Source organism: Bufo bufo, chromosome 5, assembly GCF_905171765.1.
Source record: "Bufo bufo chromosome 5, aBufBuf1.1, whole genome shotgun sequence".
NCBI classification, from domain to species: Eukaryota; Metazoa; Chordata; class Amphibia; order Anura; family Bufonidae; genus Bufo; species Bufo bufo.
In genome coordinates, this window is record NC_053393.1 from 387,792,073 (window position 1) to 387,818,314 (window position 26,242).

The window sequence follows — 26,242 nt, forward strand, 5'->3', positions numbered from 1 at the left end:
TGGGGGCTAATATAACACTGCTGGGGGCTGGTGACAGGCAATGGGGCTCTTATAACGCTGCTGGGGGCTGGTGACAGGCAATGGGGGCTTATATAAGGCTGCTGGGGGCTAATGAATGGTAATGGGGGCTGAAGAGAGGCTGCTGAGAGCCAATGGGGGCTGAAGAGAGGTTGCTGGGGGCTGGTGAGAGGCATATTAGGGGGCTGATGAGAGGCATGGGGCTCTTATCTGAGGTCTGATTGGGGTCATTCACATTGGGGTCTGACATGAGGTCTTATTAACATTGGGGGTCTTATTGGTGGTCTGACCAGAGGTGTAATGAAAAATATTTTTTTTCTTATTCTTCTCCTCTAAAACCTAGGGGCATCTTATAGTGCGAAACATACGGTGTGTATATATATATATATATATATGATTTTTCCCAATGGAACTCTATGGTGAACAGATGTTACTGTTTGGCATTAGTCTGAGGCATCTGTTTAACGTATAGATTTTTAGTATATGTTAAAAGGATGGGAAAAATGTGATGTGAATCCAGCCTTAGGGCTCATGCACAAGGCCGTTGCTCAGCAATTTGCGGTCCCCAATGCACGGGCAACATCCGTGTAGCTTTTTTTTTCTTCCTCCCCAGCCTGGGCATGGTCAACTCCAGCCAACCACTGTCTTCAGCGGCGACTTGTCCACAAGCTAAGCCGTGAGCAGGTCCGCGGCAAAGTGAAGAATACGGACAGCGTCAAAATCCAACGTGTGAACGGGCTACTTTTCTGAGTTGATTTTTTTTCTTATGGGCCAACTGCAAGGAGGTTGTTAGTATAATAAAAAAAAAATTAAACTCACCTCCCTGAGGCCCCTCTGATCCAGCGCCGCTGCTCACTCCCATCCGCTGCAGCACTGACATCACATGCGATATATGGGTCATAAACGGTATTGTCGAAACAACACTGCCGCAGCCCTGTGGATCGGAGGGCAGAAAGACAAGCATCCGTTTTTATTATTTTACCAACCTCCCTGCATGCTGATGTCATCCACAATGACGTCACAGCAGTGATTAAGGCATCTATATGGTAAAACAGGAGGTAATATTCTGATTAGGATTTGCTGGAAACCCTCCTTAGTTCAGGACGTGCCCCTGAGGCTCACATCCCTTCAGTCAGAAGCATCATGTGTGTCATGAGATCCCGGGGTCAGGAGGTGATGCTCGCATTCCGCTGAATGTGCGCTGTGTTCGCTCGGTTACTGCGTGACCTCACAGCACCTCAGCTCGCTTGTCCTGACATGGCACCTAGACGCGCGCACGACAGGCACATGACCCGCCATCCTGCGAGCACCGGCACCGTAACAACAGGGCTCCAGTCCCCTTATACACAGCGCTCACTACCCGTGCCCTTGACCACTTCACTACCCCCTCCCCATTATCAAGACCCTCACACAGGGAGAGCGTGGAGCTCGCAGCGCAGGAGACAACCTGTCACTCATAACTGCCTGCACCCAATCACACGCCTGCACTAATCTAAGCCCAACCCTCCAAAGTGTGAGAAGCCTCCTGATTGGACGACTGTGCAGCTCTGGAAGTAATGTGCATGTACAGTTGGCCTCTATAGGTGTTGCTGTGGGAAAGGCAGACTACGTGAGCAAGGTAAGCAGTTGCTAGGCAGAAGGAAGGCGCTGAGGAGTTCATCATGGAGAAACGTTGTGTACGTGTGTGGTAAACCACAGGACACGGTAAAAACAAACAGAAAAAAAATATATATATATATAAATATAAAAACTTGTCTCCCAGGTAACAAATCTGGTGCTCTAATTCTATAAGAAAGCTTGGTTTAATTTGGTAAAGTCACGTGTCAGTAGGTCCAGGAGCTTTATGGGAAATGCAGTTCAGCCAGCAGCGTCATAGGTGCACATGAGGAGCATTGAGACTACAAGTTCCATCAGCACCACAGCCTCCACAACACAATGCGCTGGTCCCATTGGCTGCGCGCTGAGGTCCCGCCTCCTGTTACCAGACTCCTGTAGTTAATTGGCTGTTTGACTGTGATAATGTAAAAATAGGATTTGATAAAGTTTTACAGTAGTAATAGCATATGTCCGGGTCCTTGTGTGATAGTCCTAGGCCTGAGGTGTTCACACATTCCCTTGTGTGCAGTTTGGGGGGTGGGGAAGTGTCATGGAGAGAATGGGGCAGATTTACTAATCCTGTCTGATACATAGACCGCCTAGGGTAGCTTCACATCGGCAGCGCTTTGTTTATGTCCGATTCTCAGCACTTTTTGCCAGAATGCAGCCAGATCCCTGCTGCTCCCCATTATACTGAATCCCGCAGTGCCAGATCTGGAGACTTCTCTGCTGGAGCAGCCTGCCAGGATCCATGCCGCAGATGTGAAGCTAGCCTTCTACAGACATTATACATAGACACGGCCAACCGACTGCTTCCTACTCCCTGGACGCGGATCCGTTCAGTATGGCCAAACGCTTATCTGCTGTGCTAAAAAAGAAGGATCAGGCGAGACTATTCACTCCATCCAATCCTTCTCTCCCCAACATCATTAGACTGTCCGCCAAACCCAACATTCGCTGTGCGTTTGGCCAACAATGCACTAATGTGTGAGGGAGTCTTAAAGGGGTATTCCCATCTCAAACAATGGGGGCATATCGCTAGGATATGCCCCCATTGTCTGATAGGTGCGGGTCCTACTGCTGGGACCCGTACCTCCACCGGGAACGGAGAGGAGAAGGTGGCGGCCACCACGGAACACTCTCCCCATAGGATTGAATGGGAGCACACCGCGCTTGCACGGCCACCACTCCCATTCCTCCTTTCTATGGGGCCAAAGGTAATACCCGAGCCAGCACTCGGCTATTTTTGGCGGCCCCATAGAAGTGAATGGAGGGCGGCTGCGCATGCACAGTGCGCGCTTCAAAATCTTCAGGGGTCTGGTCTCGATGTAGGTGCAGGTCCCAGCAGTGGGACCCGCACCTATCAGACAATGGGGGCATATCCTAGTGACAATGGGGGCATATCCTAGCCTCATTTAGACAACTGTATAGTGGTCATATTTTAGCATCCATTTTACAGGTGCAGAGCCCGACTGCGGGCCTCATGACCTAACTCTTCTTTGCCGTAAAATGGGTACATTGAAGTCAATGGGTCAGTAAAAAAACGGGTGCCACATTGATGTCATCTGTATTTTGTGCATCCACGTTTGGCAGACTGGGAAATACATACGTTCATGTGCATGAGGCTTTAGGCTGCAAGCTGTTCCGGCTTCCTGATCTGGGACAAATGGCGGCTGATGGGGATCTGGTAGTGAACTGTAGAATCCGGTGAAATCCAACGAGCTGCTCTGCCGGACGTGAGCGGACATAGAAATGATTGTGGGCAGCACTTCTTCCTGTGCACACTGTAGGGGGAGGAATGAGCGTAGTAATGATCCTTGGCCTCATACACTTTTCATACTGATGATGATTGCCACAAGTAAATATTAATTAAAGGTTTTGTAAAATTAGAAAAGGAGCAGTGTAAAATAAACAAAAAAAAAACTATTTAAAGGAATAGTCTAGGATTGTGCCATTGATGGCCTATGCTCAGGATAGCTCATCAGTATTTCATTGGTAATGGCGCCACTGCCGATTAGTCTATTTTCACACTGGCGTTTTGGCTTTCCGTTAGTGAGATCCGTTCAGGGCTCTCACAAGCGGTCTAAAACGGATCAGTTTTGCCCCAATGCATTCTGAATGGAAAAGGATCTGTTCAGAATGCATCAGTTTGCCTCTGTTCAGTCTCCGTTCCGCTCTGGAGGCGCACACCAAAACACTACCTGCAGCGTTTTGGTGTCCGCCTGACGATGCCGAGATAAACGGATCTGTTGTGACACACAATGTAAGTCAATGGGGACGGATCCGTTTTCACTGACACAATAGAAAACGGATCCGTTCTGAACGGATGCATGCGGTTGTATTATCTGAACAGATCCGTCTGTGCAGATCCATGAGGGATCCGCACCAAACGCGAGTGTGAAAGTAGCCTTAGCTGTGTGACGAGGCTGTGGTTGGTCACACGGGCTTGAGCTGCAATACCACACACAGCCACTATACATTGTACAGTGCTGTATTTATCAGAGCGCCTCTTCTAACAGCTGATCGCCAGGGGTGTTGGCGGTCAGACGCCCACCGATCAGATATTGATGACCTATCCCGAGTCCTGCTGCTGCTCTGAATCCCGCTGGGCCTGTAGTTGGCACCGCAGCAGTCACATGCTATTCATACACATAAGACCGCTGAGGCCAATGATTGGCGTCAGTGGTCCCAGGAACAATAAACGTATGTGGGATCCGAGTGCTGACATGGGACTGGCGAGCCATTTTAAAGGTAAGTTTTTTTCTTTTTATACTGCCGCTGGGCAGTGTGAATGACTCCCTACAGAATGGGTACAGCGGCCTGCACTGGAGTTCCCTTGGATTTTGGCCGCAGATGTAACGATCTGGAAGAGCAGGCTCTCTAGCGCCTCCCCGTCCTCGGGCCATGTGATGAGCTGACGTCACGCCCTACAGACGATGCTATTGGCTGGAGGAGGCCGAGGAGAAAAAAAACGCTTGCAGGAGACACACACACAGCGCAGCGCTCAGTCAGTCTGCTGGAGCTCACTCTGGTGCAGCGTAAAGGTGACTTCCAGCAGTCGCTTCTTTTCGTTATTTATGCCCCCCTTCCCCCGCGGTGTCGCCCCTGCAGCCCGAGCTCCCCCCGGTGACCCCGCTGTGCAACATGTAGCTGCTGAGCCGGCGCCACTGCCGTGTTCCGCCGGAGACTGTGAACACTAGCCACAAAGAAGCACAGGGCGTCGTTTGTCTGTCATCTTGCCTTCTGTACCATGGTCCTGGTACTAGAGTGACAGTCCTGGATGCCACAAAGGATCGTTCTCAAGGTGAATCTGGTGACCGGGGCACGATCGGCGGAGAAGACTCGGATTAGCGGGCGCCGCTGAGCCAGCACCGGCAGGATATCATTACCGATCCCCCCATCCCCCCCGTTTTTATGCCGGGGCTTTTAATTCACGAGGCAATGGCTGTCTTGTGCTGCCCCGATCTGGATCTCAGAATGAACAAGGAAAGGCCCAAGAGGAATATCATTCAGAAGCGCTATGTAAGTAGAGCCGCCCGTCTGTTATTGTTGTGCGTGGCACCTTTCCAAGCGGACCTTTAAATGCCAGGCGACGGGGCTTTAACCCCTCCGTGGCCGTGCCCTGACCTCAGCTGACACGATGGTGGGGGATCGGGTTACACCGGGGTGAGAAGTTTGGAGCTGGCCCGGCGTGCAGGCTTCCCTTTGTGTGGGGTGATGTATGGGGAAGGAGGGGGGCGATCATCCGAAGTTGTCCCTTTGTCGCCCCGGGCTCCCCTGTTGGGTGCCGTTCCCGGGGATCTAACGAGATGTATTGGCGTTATGGGGAGGGGATCTGTTAACCCTTTGGACCGCGGTGGCCCAGATCCGCATTGCAGAGGGCACGGATCTATCTGCTGGGCACGGCAGCCTTTGTTCGGGGATGGGGTGAGCCGAGCGTGCTGGTGCCTTTTTCATTAAAGCCACGGGCTGGGATACACAGAACCCCCCTCCCTCCCTGTGTTGGAGGAACTCGTGCCACCCTACAAGGAATCGTGTCGCAGAAATTCTGCCTGGCAACATCTCAACTCCCCCAAATGGTCAGGGGGCGGTGTTTGTGTGAGGCAGGAAGGGGGCGCAAGGAGGTATATATATCGCATGTGCTGAGCAGACCATGGCCCATAAATCAGCCCCCCTTCCCTCCCACTTGCAGCCCTAAGCATGCTCGCCGGCCTAGCCCCCCTCCTCCTCCTCTTTTCTTACATCTTGGCTCTTGCAGCCCGAGTAGAGCAACAGGTTCCACTGGCCGAGCAACCTGGCTGTGAGGTGAGGTGGGGGGGCGTCTGTGACGTCACAATGCCCTGCTGGAGGTCTCTCTGACGTCACGCGTTAGCTGGAAGGGTGTCCAGCAGGGCATGGGATGTCATGGCTGCCTGCTGGTGCCCTCTGGGGACCCAGGTTACATGTGGTGGCGTCACCGGCTGTGTAATGGCTGCTGTGAGATGAGCATTACCTCACAGAAAAGCATAGTGCTGGTGGAATGGAGCCTGCATGTGAGGGCTGAGGAACATGTCTGCCCTTTCTCTGTGGATACCATTTATGGTGAGGAAGCAGCAGTGCCTTTCACATTGATCCGTGGTGGTCACACCGGGCGCCGTCCTGGTAAATGACCTTAGAGATCTGGTTTGCCTGTGTCTTGTACGCAGTACAGCCTGTAAGAAATAATGGCTGCCTTCCAGACGACGACATATGGGGTTGGTCTGCCTTCTTCCTGAGGCAAGTAGCAAACCACCTTCATTCTGCCTTATATCACCAAAAAATGATCCCCATGGCTTCTCATCTGTGGTGCCGTCACCCATGCCCCGCTGCCTTCTCCTGACATGGCAGCTCTTGGCTGAGCACCATCTCATGTTCACACCCACAATTTTCCAAGCATCTTGGTGAATTTTGCTACAGTGTCGCTGTCACCGGGGGCATCTGCCGTTGGTGAGATCCCTCAGGAGACATCTCACCGTGTCCAGCTGTATGGTCACCTAGGCTCAGATCTATTCTAGGCTCCTCTTACTCTGTGGTGCCCCTGGAAATCCCTATAAATGAGCATATTGCGCTAAGCCTTGTAGTCACAGGAATTTTTTGTGGGTCTTCCAAGAGTTTCTAGGCTTTGTACTGGGAAGGTGCCAGGATAGTGGACTGAATTTACTCCAGAGCAGCGGTTTATTAACCATTTTGTAATGACGTGTGGTTACATTAGCCACACGTTCACCATACGAAGAATGAACTGTATGCCGCTTTCACCTGACCACAGATACATGTATACAATGAAGACCTAATAGTCTGGCGACTACAAGTCAGCGATTGGTCAGACCCTTATATTTTCTGAAGGGGTCTGAACTGTAACCGGCTTCGTGTAGGCATAAGAGGAGCTCCTTTAGGGCTGTGACTACTTTTTAGCCACAGCCTCTGCAGGAAGTCTAAGGTAGTTCTAGACACACCCCTTGTACCGTCATTGGTTCAGACTGCTGCTCTGCCCCTCCCCCCGTAGCTCTGCTTCCACAGATTGGCTGCAGTGTATAAACACAAGACCAGCCCCCAGCTCACCAGGGAGGTAGTGCATGGACAACGGATTTCCGCTTGGAGGACTAAGTCACATGTAAGTACTGCACATATACTGAGGAAAACGAGCCTTTTAGTAAGGGGAGCCTGGAGGGTTACAGTAAAGGGGTTCTCCGGGCTTTTAAGATGACATCTGGCTACCATCTACCCTTATGGGAAGAGTTTGGTCAGTACTTACAAGGGATGAGCGAATCCGTGCACCTCATTATCATGTGTTCATCTGTGATGGGCTGTCCCCTTAAGTGAAGAAGTGCCCACCTACTTCTTGATTTGCAGCTACTTGAGATGTCCAGCCCTGTCAAAGTGCAGAGGCTCTGCTACTGGAGCAGCAACTGTGCATGCGCTGCTACACTTCTGGGTAGCATCGCATGGGCAGTCACTGCTCTCATATGGTAAGCACACCCGCTCCACTTGTGCCGTTACTCAGAGCAGGGATGGGCGAGATGTCCAAGTTGCAGGTGGGCACTTTTTCCCCAGATTCGTTAGAATTGATTTGCTCATACCTAGTACTTCAGGCCACTGCGCTCACCCTGGCCACGGGTCCTTCCTCTCAAAGTGTTGCTGTTCATCTGCATCTACTGTATGCGCAGCTGACCGGGAAGACTGGGAACACATCTGGTCTGGACCTGAGCGGAAGATCCTGAAGCCATTGTAAGTGCAGCGGAATTGGTAGAGGGGTAAGTACTGACCAGAGTATCTTCCCCCCCCCTAACAGGGCGGGATCCCTCACATTGTACAAAGTCTGCTGGGGTGCATACACTTAGGAGCACAGCTGTACTTGTACACAATGAAGGCAGCCATTTTGTGGCTTATACTAGTTTTCTTTCCATTACTAATCGGTGAGATCAGTGTACTTAAAAGGATTTTCCAGGATTATACTGATATCCAGAGCATAGGTCATCAGTACCTGGTCGATGGGGGTCCGACACCTGGGACCTCTGCTTATCCGCTGTTTGAGCAAGCATCTGTGCTCCCAGCAGTGCCGCTGCCTTCTCTCAGCTCACCAAGCGCAGCGCAATTCTTGGTATCGTGCTCGGTCCCATTCACTGGGGGCTGAGCTGCTCCTAGGCCACATGATGCGTGAAAAGCTGGAGAAGTTTGCTGCGCTACTACGAGCAACACTGCCTTCTCATTCAGCTGATCGGTGGGGGTCCTGGGTGTCGGACCCCTACCGATCAAATACTGTCCAGAGGGTAGATCATCAGTATGAAAATCTCTGAAAAAGCGGTCTCCAAATATAGAAATGTGAGACAGCTCTTAGAAGCACTTATTGGTCATTGACTTGTGTTGTCCTTGACGCTGTCTAAAAGTAGAAATCTTTTTGCCATTTGTCGCGATAAAAAAAGCACGACATGACCGCTACATCTGGATGTACCTTTTAAGGACTCATGCAGACAACCGCTGTTTGGGTCCGTGTCTGATCTTCATTATTATTTTTTGCGGATCGCACACAGAAAAATGCAGACAGGACACCGATGTTATCCATGTTGCTGTTCCACAAATCTGTAGAATGGGTCCTATCTTTGTTTGGTGGACAAGAATAGGCAGTTAAATTAGGAAAAATGCGACATGCACTCGGCCGGTAACCATATTTTGTGGATCCGCATAATGGATACGGTGGTGTGCATGTAGACTAAAGGACTGTTTGGTTTGGACAACCCTTTTTCTTTTGCTGGGCTTCCTGATGATTAAAGGTTGCCCTTTCTGCCAACCGCTATTCCCTGCCCAAATGTGTTTGCGTTGTCAATAGGAAGAGGGGAATAAGCCCCTGCGAGACACCTCAGATGGCAGCCAATCTCCTGCCAGAACAAAGATCAGGCGTTGAGATTCAGCTTGCCCGATTCTTCTTTTCCTTGACATTTATCAGGAATGAGGTGCGAGGCCCCAAGGCTACTTTCACACTAGCGTTTTTGCTGGATTCCCCCCCCCCCCCCCCCTATTGAGATCCTATGACGAATCTCAATAGCGGAAAGGGAAAGCGCAGATATGAAAGTAGCTTAAGATAGTTGGTGGCTTCGGCCAGCTCTTCTCCTATATGTATGGGGTCTGAAAGGGGTTATCTGATCCTTAAAATGCCCCTATATGCTCAGGCCCCTCACACACAACGTACTTACCTCGTGCCCTGGCAGAAGCCTGCATGGTCGCCGCAGCATCTCTCCGTCACGCGGTTGCGAACATCCAGCGGGGTGGGGGTGTTCGGACGGGCAGGCGGTGACGGGAACTAGCCTCCTTGGCGTCACCCGCAATGCTAGGGAGGCTCGTCCCCGTCTCTGACTGCTATTGGCTGCCCCGCCCGCCAGATGTTTTTATCCGTACGACTGGGAGATGCAGCGGCGGCCATGCAAGCTTCAGAAGCGATGCGGGTGCCGGGGAGTGTGGTAAGTACATTGTGTGTGAGGGGCCTGGGCATGTGGGGGGCGGGGGGCTATTTCAGGGGTCGGATAACCCTTTTAAGGGTCTCTTCACATGGTGCTGTTTATTGCCACAATACCATGAAACCAGGGATTTAGCCAAAAAAGCAATGTTTTTGCCATGATTGTCCCTAAGCATTTGCAATTTAAATATCCATGTATGGTAGCTATTGGAGAGCCTGCTAGCACTAGGAGACCGGAGCTGCTGACCGCTCCTCACCTCTGGGTGTAAATGAATAAAATGCTACAAAACAAGCCTCACCTTTACTCTACGCTATGCTTATGCCGCGGGTGACCTTGCAATGTGCTTGTGTACCTGATATCTGCCACTTCTTTCTTCTCCTCCTCTCTGCGTTACTTAAAGCCGCTCCTCCATTTGTGGCCGTCACCTTGTTGCTCCGTTCTTCTCACAAAGGAATGTCTTTTCTTTGCTGATTTGTATTGTCTCTACTCTGGTATTTGACATTGTTTTGCTTTTGTGCTGGCTCGTCATTTTCTTGAAGTGTGTTCATTTTGTGCAGAAAAAAGGCAGCATAGCAACCATCGTCTGCTAATTCTTCCAGCTGTTCCATTATTCATTTTGCTGCTCCCATCCCCCACTCACTTGCCCTCCTAGGCCTCTCGCACTTGCACCTGTTTCTTGCTATGCCAGACGACGTGCACTTTGGTGTAATAATTTTTGCCTGGAACATCTGGATCCCCAATTCTTTGGATCCTCTTTTTTTTTTTTTTTTTTTTTGTGTGCATGGAAAGTGATTGATATTAGCAGTAGTTTTTATGAGCTCACTTATTCCGTTTTTCAAGACATTGGCATGCCCAGATTCTCTAACCCTCAATGATTGAGGCCTCATGCACACGGCCGTTGCCAGCCGTGGCCTGTATTAAGGGCCCACAAACCGCACTTGAATGGGTCCACTATCCGGAAGGTCGGTGCGGAACGGAAGCACTGCATGCACTACTTTTTTGCGGTGCGGACAGTCTGATATGGATCGCAGACCCTATTCAAGTGAATGCGTCTGCGATCCGCATGTGGCGGCCCCACGGTGCACTGCGAACCGCACGGGCCCAGCCGACTCACGGTTGTGTAAATGAGCCCTGAGGCTGCATCTTAAAGGACTTGTACAGTGGGAATTTTTTTTTCTGAAGGCTGTGTGGGTTAAAAAAAAAAATATAATAATTATATAACCTCACCAATCCCCTGCCATTCCTGTTCGGCTGCTTATTGTTTCTCTGGTCTCTACGTCTTCATCTCACCTTAACATATGAAATGCTCACTCAGGGCTTCGGTGCGTTTCCGCGTCCGTACTGCAAAAGAGAGGACGTGTCCAATCTTTAGTTGCAACATGCGGATTGCAAAGCCATTAGTCACTGGGTCTGCGATGCGGCAGAGCGGGCAGTCTGTGGGATGAAGCCCCAACCAATAGTAGCTGAGCAGGAAGTGATGTCACAGCGTTTGTCGCCCCGCCTGTACAGCTGTAGCTTTAGTTCCTGCGGTGTTGAGGACCTGTAGTGTGCACAGAAGCTTGGAAACATTCATGTGAGGGACCGGTATGCTGTGTGACACTAGTAGATCCATTTTGCCAAAAATGGTCAAAAGCTATTACAAATGTCATTATTTAGCTGCTGAACTACCTTAGGACTTGTTCACACACAATAGATTTTCCGCAGGTTTTCCATCTGAATTTGTAGACTGAAAATCTGCAGCAAATTTGTCTACCCGTAAAGAATAAGATTTGTACATTTTGACCCACATTGTGGATTTTTTAATCTACAGGGTGTCCATTTTTGTTGCGGACTTGTCGCCTATTTTCCCCATTAAGGGTGTTTACTTATTACACAAGACATAAATAAGACCAACCTTCAACCTTACTGCATTACACAAGTCAGGTGATGAAGTTCTGGGTGCATTTTGACTCCTCCAGCCTGATTGTGATGTGTGACCCGCGCCCTGTGTTTACATCCCTGTCGAGACTCACGGGGAGTGTGCATAGCATCAGGTCTCTGCCGCTCCTTCGCCTCCCAGCTTGAACATCGCAGATCCAAACCTGCTTGAAGCCCTGCTGGAAACCCTCCCCAAGACACAGCGCTGACCTCACGTCTACAAGGACAGGGTCCATGAGAATGAGCAGAATACCGCCTGAGAGGCAAGGTCATTGATTATGTTGTATCTACAGGGTAGAGCCTTAAAAGCCTTCCCTCGACTCGGATATAGACGTGATGTCATCAGAATAAGGAACCAACACAGTGGAAAAGGTCACTTGACTGCAGTGGAGTCCAGGAAAACGGGGCCTTACGGATAGTCACTATTAGTAAGTGATAACGTGTTGCTTCAGCACCAATGAAATTCAGATGGAACAACGCACCATTTTCTGCATCAAATCACAGTAAACCCATTAAAGGACACGTGTCATCAGGGAGATATATATATATATAATAGGCGCCACTTCTTGGTCTGTACAGATCACTATACGGCAGTTACTTGCTTATGTATACAAAGATGTGATATCATTACAGACAGGATTAGAATGAGAGATAAGACAGGGTCCACCATTCACAATAGGTGATTGTTAAAGCTTATCTATTCTTTCCTTGTACAATGACCTCTGCACAGGTCACAGAGCATGCCCGGAGAACTGTCCTATAGAAGTCAATGAGGCCAGCTCCTGACCATTGTGTCTGTGGTCCATGTGGCTGCTCTAAAGCAGTTTTCTAAATGCTGTTAAGAACAGCTCATACAAGATGGCCGCCCTCATAATCCGGTTCAGGAAATTGAATACAGAAATCTGCACTCAGAAAATAAAGAGCTTAGAAAAAGGAGATGTGTTACTATCTGGTTTTAACTTGCAGAGAAAATGTAGGTGACCCATTTCCACATTTACCGTTGAGTGTCTTAGACTTTGGATCAGGCTTGTGATTTCTGTAAAAAAAAAAAATATAAAGATTCTCGCCCCCTAGTGATAACCTGAGGAAATTAATACAAATAGTGACTGTTGGCGCCAGCATAGACAAGTAGCTTTCACTTTTCTGGCCGGATCTACATCCAAATGTGGTCTCTAGCTCGCCTTGCTGGGTTTGCCTACACATCAATGCAGGAAGTGAACGTAGAACGTGTAAGTAGTTCCATAGAGAGGAGGTTGTCACATTTTTAGATCACAAATTTTATAACATCTCATCAACCTGGAGTTCATAAATGAGATATGAGCAGAGGCTTGGGGCACAGCCATGTGGTCTGGATTCCTGATGCAGTTTTAGAAGCCAAAAAGAGTGGATGGTAAAGTGTAACGGACAGATACAACTAAGGCTACTTTCACACTAGCGTTTTCAATTCCGCTATTGAGATCTCTTATAGGATTTCAATAGCGGAAGAAAACGCTTAAAGGGAACCTGTCACCATGATTTTGTGTATAGAGCTGAGGACATGGGCTGCTAGATGGCCGCTAGCACATCTGCAGTACCCAGGTCCCATAGCTCTCCGCGCTTTTATTGTGTTAAACAGTTTTGAGTGATATACAAATTACGTGATATGAGTCCTGTAGCCGGAGAGGAGTCAAGCGTCAAGGAGCCCAGCACCGCCCCGCGTCCTCCGATTCTCCTCCTTGCCGGCTGACGTCACAGAGCTGGAGCGCCGAAATCTCGCGATGCGCGAGCTAGCGCATGCGCAGTGTCTGCATCATGTTCATTCCCTGTGCTGGCATCAGCACAGGGAACGAACTACGCATGCGCTAGCTCGCGCATCGCGAGATTTCGGCGCTCCAGCTCTGTGACGTCAGCCGGCAAGGAGGAGAATCGGAGGACGCGGGGCGGTGCTGGGCTCCTTGACGCTTGACTCCTCTCCGGCTACAGGACTCATATCAGGTAATTTGCATATCACTCAAAACTGGTTTTTTTAACACAATAAAAGCGCTGAGAGCTATGGGACCTGGGTACTGCAGATGTGCTAGTGGCCATCTAGCAGCCCATGTCCCCAGCTCTATGCGCAAAATCATGGTGACAGGTTCCCTTTAAGTTTTGTCCCCATTCATTGTCAATGGGGACAAAACTGAACCAAACGGAGTGCACCAGAATGCGTTCTGTTTGGTTGCGTCCCCATCGCGGACAGAAAAACGCAAGCAGTGTCTTTCTGTCCGCGATGTGGTGCAGAGCAAGACGGATCCGTCCTGACACACACACACACACACACACACACACACACACACACACACACACACACAATGCAAGTCAATGGAGACAGATCGGTTTTCTCTGGCACAATAGAAAACTGATCCATCTTGAACACCATTGAAAGTCAATAGAGGACGGATCCGTCCATAGAAGACATAATACAGCCAGATCCGTTCATGACGGATGCATGGTTCTATTATTGTAACGGAAGCGTTGGTGCAGATCCATGACGGATCTGCAAAAAAAATGCAAATGTGACCTTCTTTTGAATTCGCCCCTGGCTTTGGCTTCCAAAAATGCATCAGGAAACCTGACCATGGGGCCATACCCTTAGGCTGAATTCTAAGCAAGGGTGGGTGTCGCGAAATTTAAAACCCCAGGGTGCTACCCATGTGTAAGAAAGTAATCCACTACATGTACAGCTGAGCACGACCATTATGTAGAAAATGATGTCAAGTTTTATTAGGCTGCATTCACACTGAGTCATGACGGTCGTGTAAATGCGGCCTTAGGCTGGTCAGATATATACATTGCATAGCTGTTGACCATGTTAGTTCAGCCAACCATGATCTCTCCCAACCCAGCCGAATGTGCATGTGCTCTTAGTAGGAAGACACCTCTGGCAGTGGCTTATCTCCCTGAATCTGGCAGGCAAATTGTACTGTTCAGTCCTTCTCCCCCTCCCCTTCCTTCGGGGCGAGTCAGGAGACCCGCATACTTATTAGATGGTCGACGGGTCCCACCAAAATCAGTTTGACTGATATACATAGTAGAGCCAGCCTTATTGTTAAGTTATCTTTTTAGGAAGCCATCTTTGTTAGGCCACATGTACACAACTATATTCTTCAATTTTTTTTTGCATACCATTCATTTCTCTGGGCCCATGCACACATTGGTATTTTTTGCGGATCCATATGGCCATTCAGCAAGTTGTAGAACATGTCCTATTCAGGTTCGCATTGTGGGCGTTAATAGGCATTTGTATTGATGGGAGAAAGTGCGGAATGTCTGTTGCAGACTGAAAAACGGACATGGCTGTGTGCATGAAGCCTTAAAGTAGTGGCTCCTAGATTCATCTGGTGTAGTCCTGGTAATGCATTCACTACTTCATTTGCAATCTGTATATGACTTTACCACCAGTAATAATAAGAAATATCATGATTTTGGGAAACCACTGCATATTTACTTCTATTTTGGCTGAATTATGTTTAAAAAAATAAATAAATGAAACCCAAGTGGCATTTGTGAATGGACCCTCAGTGCATCAAACCTTTCTCCATCTCATTTAGGATTTTCAGATTTTTCCATGATGTTGGCTTTTTTTCTCTATTTTCACGTTGCCGTTTCTTCTGTCATATCCGGCAATGACTGCTTGTAACCTCTGTCAAGATTCATTTTGGCACAAAGTTATTTTGATTTTATTTGGACAAGTAGCTTTCCAGTATAACTGCTGTGAAACATTCGCGAGCAGAACGGAGTTTGGTGACTGATTTTTTTCCCCTGAAACAGCTTGTTCGTAAATTCATGGCCACTAGAGAATCCAGAACGGTACCTGTACGACTTGTGAGCTGTTTTATATCAGGTTGTTACAGTGCTGTTGCGTGGCCCATTGTAGAAATGCCTATTCTTATCCGCAAAACGGACAAGAATAGGACAGGTTATATATTTTAAATTATATATATATATATATATATATATATATATATATATATATATAATTATTTTTTTTTTGCGGCGCAACAGATGCGGACAGCACACGAATGCTGTTCGCATCTTTTGTGGCCCCATTGAAGTTAATGGGTCCGCACCCGAGCCGCAAAAACTGCGGATGCGGACCCAAACAACGGTCGTGTGCATGAGGCCTAAGGCTACTTTCACACTTGTGTTTGGTGCGGATCCGTCTTGTATCTGCACAGACTGATCCGCACCGATAACGCAAACGTTTGTATCCGTTCATAACGGATCCTTTTGCATTATTCATTAAAAAAAAAAAGTGTCAAAACGGATCAGTCTTGACTTATTCAATGGGGGACGGATCCGTTTTCAATTGCACCATACTGTGTCAGTAAAAAAAACTGATCCGTCCCCATTGACTTACATTGTAAGTCAGGACGGATCCGTTTGGTTCCGCATAGTTAGACGGTCACCAAAACGCTGCAAGCTGCATTTTAGTGACCGTCTAAAAAACGCAACGGAGACCAAACGCAGCCAAACTGATGCATTCTGAACGGATCCTTATCCATTCAGAATGCATTGGGACTGAACTGATCCGTTTTGGGCTGCTTGTGAGAGCCCTGAAACAGATCTCACAAGCGGACCCAGAAACGCCAGTGTGAAAGTAGCCTTATTTCTTTGTTCTTTGTATATTTGTTCCCTGCTTCTTTATATGTTCAGTGTGCCTCATTTAACTGTCTCTGGAGAACTTGTAAATGTGGTTAAGCATTGTGGGGCAGTGATATGTGCCTTCAACGTAAATTGCTAATGGTGCAAAAATTTTAACATGCCTGTTTTATTTTATTTTTTATTTTTTTGTGTGTTTTTTATGAAGGCCTTTTGAAATCTTGTCGACGTGCGGGCGGCTGTTGCTTCTGTGTGGTTTCAGAGTCTCTAAAGTGCTCATTAGGGTCAACTTTTAAGGTCTTCTAAAGAAATGGCCACTAATGTAATGCAGGATATTTGAGGGGGGAGGGTGTGAGTCCTGTGGCTGACAATGATAGTCTTGCGATCTTGTGAAAAACAGTTCTGTGTAAAGGTCCAGCTGGGCTGCAAGCTTAATTCAGTGCCCCATGGTGGGATCACCACAGCTGCTGGAAGGCCTTTAGAAATGCAAAAAAGCTGTCAGTGTTTGTTCATCAGCGACACATGTGATGGGGCCAAGTTTAGGAACCTATGGTACGGTGCTGCACGTATGCTGGAAACCTCATTGAGAACCTCATTTGTCCTTTCTGGACCTTGACCCTCTTAGCATACAGGCAAAAGGAGGACATCTTAATTATTTATGCCACTAAGTAATGTATTTCCAATGTGTAAAAAAAAAAAAAAAAGTTTAACCATTTCCTGATGGTGTGGCATTGGGGGAAAAAATGCAATTCCGCCACAGTTTTTATGGGTTTTGTTTCTATGGCGTTCCCTGTGCGGTAAAACTGAAGCGTCAACTTCATTCTCGAAGTTAGTATGATTACAGCGCTACCACATTTATGGCTCATGCACAGGGCCATAGTTTGGGTCAGCATCTGATTTTTTTTTTTTTTTTTTGTGGACCCATTCATCTTAATGGGGTCGCAAAAGTTGATGACGGCACACCTGTAAGTCTGCTCCACAGCCCCGCAAAAAATAGAACTTGCTCTATTGTCCATTTGCGAACAGTTAGGACTTTTTTTTTTTGCAGGAGTAAAAAAAAAAAAAAAAAAAAAACATTGGCATCAGCACTCGCCTGATATCTGTTTTACGGATCCGTAATTTGCAGGCCGCAAGCACGGATATGGTTGTGTGCAAGAGGCCTTTATAAAGCGTTTTTTTTTTTTTGTGTGTTTAAATACCGAAAAAAATAAGAGCTATGTGAGAGCTCATTTTTTTTGCAGGGTGATCTGTACTTTTTATTGAAACAATTTTGGGGGCATGAAGCAACAAAAAACCGTATTGACCATTTTGAATTCCCCTCAGCTACCATCACAACCTGGGCCTGCTGAAGCTTCCTAGGCCTGGCATGTTATAGGGGTTCTCCAGGAATGAAGAAAATGAAAATACTTAAATATTACTTCATTATAAATATATTCCCAAATACCTTACATTAGTTATAATGGCTCGTTTTGTCTGGGGAGTAATCCTTAGGAAAAACAAAATGTCCACCGTCCTATTAGTACACACAAAACCTGTCCTAATCAAACAGGAGGACAAGTTACTTCACAACACTGAGGTAAAGAGCTGCCTTAAAAAAATGATAAAACAAAAAACTATACAAATTTGGTATTGCCGTAATCATATTGAGCCGCAGAGCAAGGACGTGTTATTTTTAGCGCACAGTGAACGCTGTAATATAAAAATGAAAAAACCTTTTCAGAATTTTTTATTTTCTTTCAATTGAACTCCAAAAAGATTTTATTTTCCCGTTTTCCTATACAAGACGTAGTAATTGAAATGGGGTCATTAAAAATACAACTTATCCCCCCAAAATTAAGCCCTCATATGGCTATATGAACGGCAAATTTATTGCTATTGGAACATGGAGAGGAAAATGGGCATGCTACTTAGGCCTCATGCACACGAACGTATTGTTTCCGTGTACGCTCCTTTTTTTTTTTTTTTTTTTTGGATAGGATGTGGACCTATTCATTTCAATCCGTATGTCCGTTCCATAGCCCCGCAAAAAAAAAATAACATGTCCTATTCTTGTAGGCATTGTTACAATGGATCCGCAAAAAAAAAAGATGCCATACGGACGTCATCCGTTTATTTATTTTTATTTAATTTTATTTTTTGCGGACCGCAAAACACATACGGTCATGTGCATGTGGCCTTAAGGCGTTAAAGCATATCCAATTTATAATTGATGTTCCAGTAGCATCTAAAAGTAGTTTGTAGTGCTTGTTCTTTGTCTTTTAGTAAAGGAAATGGATTTTTCTGTTTAGTGGTTTCCCCCTTATATAAAAGATAGCGACCAGGGGGGGGGTCTGCTGGGGTGAGGTAATGATGTAGAAAGCAGTTTCCTCCGTGAAGGTTAATGGGGCGGTTTCTTTCCTGTCTTGTTGGGCCATCTGAACAGCTTCCTTTCTTTATCATCACCTTTTAACTTCCTGGTGACAAGGTCAGGTCGATTGATCTGGTTTCTGGTGCCAAGTTTGTCAAATTCAGGAGACTTAAAAATATTGTGTGATGACGTTTGGCGGGGTTAATTCATGAATTAGCTGGAAACCGTTTTGCTCACATGATTCCTGCCGAGCTAGCTGGCCCTACCAAGCCTCGGAAAACTCTTGATCCAGCATGTGCGAACCATCGTATGTGTAGATTTCTCCATGGTATTCAACGGGGCTCCTTTATTAGGGTGCCTTCATACATGGTGGAAAAGTCTGCCAGAAGGTACGCCACATAAAGACTTCCCCCATGTTATCCTATGGGGTTGAAAAGTGTCCATCCCTGCCCTGTGCTCCACTGCGTAAATAATGTGTTGCGGCTTTTGTAAAGCAGAATGTCTCCATAGATTTCAATGGGGGATTTAATCTGCATAGAAAGCTGCAACAAAAGCCCCAAAAAATCCGCACCACAATTTGCACATTTGTATAGATCCGTACCTGCAGATTTTTCCCACCACATGTAAAGGCTCCCTTACTTTGACTATGGTGAAATTTTGGGAGTAAATTTATTTTTATGTTAACTGAAAAAAAGATTCCTAGACACTTTGCAGTCACCACTATAGGCACATCCATGGTTGTATTTGTGGCCAAGAATGTTGTATCATTTGTGGAACGGACAGATATGGAAAGCATCGTATGTCCATTCTGCAATAGAACAAGTTTTGTTCTTGACCGCAAATGTGGACCACAGACCCGTTAAACACGGACGTCATCCATATTTTGTGGACCACAAAATGCATACGGTCGTGTGAATGCATCGTAAATTTGCAGCATATCAATTTGTGCTGCAGATTTCCACCAATGATCTTACTTTTTTCAATGTTATTGCGCATGAAAAAAAAACAAAAAACTGGGCATGGATCCCTGCATAAGGGCTCATGCACGCGAATGTATTATTTTTTTTTTTTCGGTATTCGTTCAGGAAATGACTCGGTGTGCATTCTGTGTAGGTATGTCCGCATGGCTGTTCCGTAGCAAAATAGAACATGTCCTATTATTGTCTTCATTACGGACAAGGATAGGACTGTTCTATTTGGGGCCGGCCGTTCCGCAAAATGCTGAATGCACATGGTCGATATCCGTGTTTTGCGGACCGCAAAACATCCAACGATCGCGTGCATGAGCCCTGAGAATGCATTGCACCACATTGGGCTTCCATATCGCAACGATCCTGAGCCCTAAGCCTTTACTGCTATCGTGCTGTCATCCGAGGCCTGTTGGAAGCTGCAGACAAGATTCTGAGAGTTTTCTAGCGATTACTAAAGGAACATAGTGGAGGTACGTTTTCTGTGACTAGCTTGCAGGTCTTGCCAAGTACTACTTGGTGGGTGGCTGCAGAAGTACATTTCAGTAAACTAAAGGGGCTTGTTTCCAAACATTTAGCACAGTGTGCAGCTTAATCTATCAACACTATAGTCATGTGTACGTGAAGAACACCTCCAGCAGAGACCTACAATAAGCGTTTTGATTTCCAGCTCAAGAAATAGTTGCCATAACCAAAACTGTTCCACTACTTTTGTACGTGACGGTTATTTAACTGCAACTTCTAGTCTGGACGTTATGGCGTCTGTTTTCCACAGAATTTCAGCAATATTAAATTGCACAACTGTACTATATCTGAGAAATAACGTGCCATCTATGGGTTAGACTGCATGGTGTTGGCCTGCAGAGATGGTCCATGCAGTCTTGACGTTTGTACCGGTCAATGCAGTACTCCATGTGGAAGGGGCTTTGAAAATCCCCAGCAATTCTGCCATATCTGACCATGGGCGTAGGCTAAGTTCACTTAATGACCAATGAATTTCCCAATTTTTTTTATATTTTTTTTCGTTTTTTACTCCTTACCTCACTCAGGAGGACCGGGGCTGCCGCGCGCACACACTCCAGCTTCCCCAATCTTCTCTGGGGGGGAGCCGGAACACACCTGGGAGCGCTTTCCGGGGTTTTTGCGCATCCAGATGCCGTGGTCAAATTTGACCATGACACCTGAAGGGTTTAAAGTCCGCTATCTGTGTTACCGTCAGTTACAGGCATTTAGCAGGCACCTGGCAGCTATGGCGCCCACTGCAGGTGCAAGTGGGCACCTTATATAGATCATCTGAATGGGGTATTCCCAACTGGGACATTGATGGCTATAACTAGGATATGCCTTCAATGTCTGATAGGTGCAAGTCTCGCTCCCATTTCCAAATTGGGGCCCCCCAAAATAAGGGGAGAGCAGCCGAGCGTGAGCGCCCACTCTCAGTTCACCACTACGGGAGTTCCAAAAATACCTGAGAATGGAGAGCATGCTCCACATGCACAGTATGCATCCTTCATTTTGGGGGCTCATTCTGTCCCAGAGGTGGCCTAGCGATATGCCATCACTGTCTCAGATGGGAATACCCCTTTTAATAGTGGAATATTAGTATAATTGTTATTTTGGCTTCAAGACCGGTGGTATAGGCCAAATAATGTTGGTTGCTTTAATTCCACGAGTTTAGGCTATAAAGAACACACACTGAATGGAGGCCATATTGTAAGTGCTCAAATGCGGCCCTGTCTCTATCATCACTTTTAATCAAGGCAGCTTGCCAGTTCTTAGAAAAAGAGAGAAAAAAAAGATTTATTAGTGAACACTGACACGACAGAATTTACTGTGGAATTTTAGCTGAAAAACTTGCCTGTGACCACGTACTTTGTGCCTCCCATACATATCAATGGAAAGCAGTGCTGAGGATCGCAGAGCGGCAGCTTGAAGCCACGGACATGTCCCTTCTTGGCATGGCTGCAGCTTTAAGGCGCTGCTCCACGATCCTCAGCAATGGACAGCTGTCCACGTGAAAATTCCATTGTAAAACCAACCGCGTGAAATTCTCCTTAGAGAATACGAAGGGAAGTCCTTGCACACATGGAGAGATTTACACTCCTTCAGAGCTGTAGGACTAATGTGGCAGTGACTTGTGACCCCAAGCTGCCAAACAAGACTTGGACCTTACTAAGAGGGTGCCCAAACCCTGAAAATAAAGAGTTTCTAACCTGCTCAGGCTACTGATTGGCTGGATCACTATGTCCTCACTGTCAGGTCCTGGGTTCAAATCCGACCAAAGACAACGTACTTGGAGTTTGTATGTTCTGTATATGATTCTGTTGGTTTCCCCTGGAAACTAGATTGGAATGTACTTTGTGGTCCCCGCAGGGGATAGTCGTCGTCGTGAGTCATGGGAATGTTTGTGCAGCCTATGGGCGCTATGTTCTTGGCCTGTACAACACATACCACTTATATATGCATAGACTAGAAGTACACATTCACACATGCTGCAGCACAAAAGTTTTTATTTTTTTTATTTTTATAAATGCGTTAATAAATAAAAGTGGAAAAAGAGTAAATGGTGGAAACCTTGCAGTATGTGGATCTTATATAACATAACTCTACGTAAAATGCTTCTTGGCTTGAATTGATGTTGTGTTGGCAGAGCGTCACCCATGTGTCATAATGTCTCCCTCCAGCCCAAGACCATATTATGAAGTGGCTAGTATCGGGGTGTATTCACACACGACGGAAACGTTGCATCCCTCTCATTTATCGGAAAAGGATTAGCAGACATCCATGTGCTTGAAGGGCTCGGATATTTTGTCTACCACCGATCTGCTGCTAGTGAATATACCCATATAGGCCTTTTTTGTTGTGAGGGAAACAGATTGCGAGCTCCTTTGCACAGGATGTCTGAGTATGTGAACTTTCTGTGCAGGGCTGTGATGGAAGTAAAAGATAATGGGGTGGGCAGGTGTATTCAGACGCCGTTCTGTCGACTGACTGCAGGGCTTTTATACAGAAAGCAGAGCTGTAGCCCAGGGCGTCAGCGAGGGACCAGCTTCAATGTGGGCGTTAAATCAAATATCACCACACCTCTGTGATACTGTGGGAACGTAAAAGAAAAAGCCAGCCTTGTGTGTGCCAGCTTCGTAAAGGCCACGACGGAACACGTTACAGCTGATAAAGGGTTGTGTTTGGGACTCTGAGGGATTGCCCCTGATTTCCATGTTACCAGGAGCTAAAGAGCATGTGCTCTGCAGGAAGTGTTCAGGGCGAGCCGGCGAATTCACACGCCTGCAATTTCTGTCGCTGATAATCAGTTTCAGTCTAAGGAAGGGTTCAGCGTTGGCTGTTTTGCGGTCTGCAAATTGTGGATCCACAAAACACGGATACCTGCCGTGTGCATTCTGCATTTTGAGGAACGGAACGGTCGGCTCCTAACAGAACAGTCCTATACGAATAGGACATGTATAATTTTATGGCAGCGTTGAACAGATGTGTGGATGCGGACCGCACACGGAGTGCTGTCCACCTCTTTTTTGCAGCCCCACTGAAGTGAATGCGTCCGGATCCGACCCACAAGAAATTCGATTGGATGCAGGCAAAAAATACGTTTGTGTGCATGAGCCCTAAATCTGCGACAAGGGCACGGTTTTCTGCAGGCCCCATTCAGATGAACGGGAGACATTTCTGCAACAAGTCTGCCGCCAGTGAATTCTCCCCAGCATAGCTGTGCCCAGATCAGTACAATACCCATATGCCGTGTCCGGTGAATTCTCCCCAGCATAGCTGTGCCCAGATCAGTACCTACCCATATGCCGTGTCCGGTGAATTCTCCCCAGCATAGCTGTGCCCAGATCAGTACCTACCCATATGCCGTGTCCGGTGAATTCTCCCCAGCATAGCTCTGCCCAGATCAGTACCTACCCATATGCCGTGTCTTGGCACTATCGCCTTATATGCCATCTCCTACTCCTATGATCTTTGGCCTCCAGTGCTGAAATTCTTTGCCGTGCGTAAACATCGTGCCCCTTCACTCAAGACATGGCGACAAGGACATGTTTCCACGCCATCCCCTGGTTATAGCCGTAAAACATGACTGGGAATAATGGGAGGAAGCCAGCGGAGGGGGTGAATGGGAACAGTAATGTGCTTCACTCACTGCTGCTGTTTTATGCCAAAGTAAATGTTGTCTTTGTCTCTTAAAATAGATGAGCTTGAAGACTGTCCCCATGAGCCTGCCCGTGTACGTTGATTCCGTTTATCTCCTAATATGCAGAGTGTTATTGCATAATGGAGTCTATACCCATAGTCTTTGTTTCCTTGCATCCGAATGGGGTTGTTTCTGGACCATGCAGTCCTATGGAGATGACTGGGACAGTCAACAGAGATTTTGGCAAGAAATCTGCATATTGTTGTAGTGTTCCAATATTTGCGCGTTATGCTAACATCCGTATGATCTTCATAATCCTTCACCTTTTATTTTTACAGCCGCATAAAATGGCTGCAACTTGCATAAGAAAAGTAAACTGGTAATCAACCTCCGTTCAGAAGTGAACAGTCCATTTGGAAAGTGTTTGCAATTGTGCAGTCGCTAAGGCCTTATGCACACAACCATCTACAGATTGTTGATCCCCAAAATATGGATTCGGCCCGTGTGCTGTCTGCATTTTATTTGCAATCCCGCCCTTCACTCACTGCGCCTAATACTAAAATGGACGGCGTGAGATTTGCGGGGCACGGAGGAGACCGAGGATGTCAATCGCCTTTACAAGGGCGTGCCAAACGGTGAGAGGACGGAGCCTCTAGGTGCTGCAGCAACGCCCCACTAGCACCTAGAGGCTCATTTGCATATTATAAGTCATTATTTAGCACGAACGGCGGCAGGCAGGGAGATATGTCATACAGTTATGTTCTGCTGACATCAGCACGTCGCTAATGTAAGCCAGCTACATAACGATGGCAGAAACCCTTTAAATCTGCACATGACGTAAACTTAGACTAGACAGTCTAACGACGTGCGAGATTTATCAGCCAGCATCAACCACTGAGATAAATCTGGCGTGGGCTAAGTTTACACTCTTACTGTTAGTTTTAGTAATTACTAATTAATTATTGAGTAATTCTCCATGAAGTGGTATTCGTTTGCCAGAAAGCCAGCATTTATGCCGCAAACCCGTGGGATCCCGTTATAGTCCATGGTGAACTGGCGGTGTCCGGCTATTCTGATACGGTAGTTCCGTTAGTCTGTTTCTCTGCTGGCACAGACTACCAGATAACCTAAGCAGAGATGTGAACATAGCCTTATAGGACTAACCAATACAAATGTATAAGGCTGCTTAATCAACGGTGATATATTTGCCTTTGTCTCATGAAGGTGGAGCACATGTAGAACAGGTCAGACCTGGAGCTACAACAGAGTCTAATGTTGGATACAATTATCATGAGTCATTTTTATAAAAGTCCTAAAACAATTATCGGATGACTCGCAGCTAATCCAGGGATCGGACGTCATTACAGCTATGACCTCTTTATCCAAGTGATGACGGTGGGCAGTAGAGCTGTCATCCCAAGTGATGGTTGGGACGACGTGCACACTGACTTCTGTGAGGGGTTGTAGTAAACATCAAGGTATAGCTACTTTAAGGTAGGTTCACATCTGGAGTTGGAGGATCTGGCAGGACCTTCTATCAAAAATTCTGGAAAAAAGGGACAAAATATCACTGCATGCACTTGTATTATGTCTGGCAAAATGCCGGTATCCATGCCTGTAATGCAGCAGACCTGTCAGGTGATGGCAGTTTCCGGCATATGCCAGATCTGGTAATTCTGGTTTTCTAATCCTGTGCTGTAAAAGGAAACCAGAACTTTGCACCAGATGTGGGACTAGCCTAAGTGGGAGATCTTATCAGTTTTCTCAGTTTTGCCTTGTCTCCTTTGCTGTAATTTGTGCCACATTTATCGAATATTTAGTTTGATACATTTGACGTACCTTTACATCTAACATGTCTGTCTTGAGATGTCCTCCATTTTCTATGCTACACCTTTTAAAGGGGGTTATCCAGTTTCTCCAACAGCCCTCCCATGTGCTGGGCCCCTCACAGGTAATATACTTACACCGCTCCCCGCGCCGCTTCTGGTCCCCTCACCACCACATGGGGGGCTGTTGGAGAAATTCAATAACCCCTTTAATGGAGACAATTTTTAATTTGTAATTTTTATTTTTTTTGTAGTTGATAAATCTGGCTTAGGCTTCTTTCACATTAGCGGCAGGCCTTTCCGGCAGGTGAACAGCCTGCCGGATCCATGCTGCCGCTAGCGCATACATGCTGCCGGAAGTCCGCTCCGGGCCCCATTCACTATAATTGGGGCGGAAACAGGCGGCTGGAATAAAACTACCGGAGAAGGCTGCCGCTAATGTTCAAGTAGCCTTAAAGTGGACTTGTCGCCATCAAATGCAGTACAATCTGCAGGCTGCAAGTTATAGAACTGGAGGAGCTGAGCATATTGATGTATAGTTTTGTAGTAAAAGAGTCAGTGAAACGTGTAAGTTCTACATTTATATGGTTTCATTATTCACAGTGGAGGTGTACATCTATCACTGACTGACAGCTATGTATACATGCTTACACAGAGAATGCTATCAATCACTGATAACACCTCCCCTGTGTACAGCTATCTATGTATACATGCTTACACAGAGAATGCTATCAATCACTGATAACACATCCCCTGTGTACATCTATCACTGACTGACAGCTATGTATACATGCTTACACAGAGAATGCTATCAATCACTTGACGCCTTCCCCATGTAC

At 46.9% G+C, this 26,242-nt stretch overlaps 1 protein-coding gene across 2 annotated transcripts in view; it reads left to right on the plus strand.

Annotated features, from left to right (window-relative positions):
* The first annotated feature begins 4,583 nt into the window (after positions 1-4,583).
* The window catches only part of JARID2 (jumonji and AT-rich interaction domain containing 2), a 146,224-nt gene continuing 124,565 nt past the window's right edge, over positions 4,584-26,242 (plus strand). The window contains exon 1 of one of the 2 annotated variants that reach the window (XM_040432615.1): positions 4,584-5,136. In XM_040432615.1, the coding sequence (XP_040288549.1) occupies positions 5,029-5,136 (108 nt within the window). In that variant the 5' untranslated portion in view covers positions 4,584-5,028. The remainder of the gene's footprint in view (positions 5,137-26,242) is intronic. The other variant, XM_040432613.1, reaches the window with a different exon arrangement.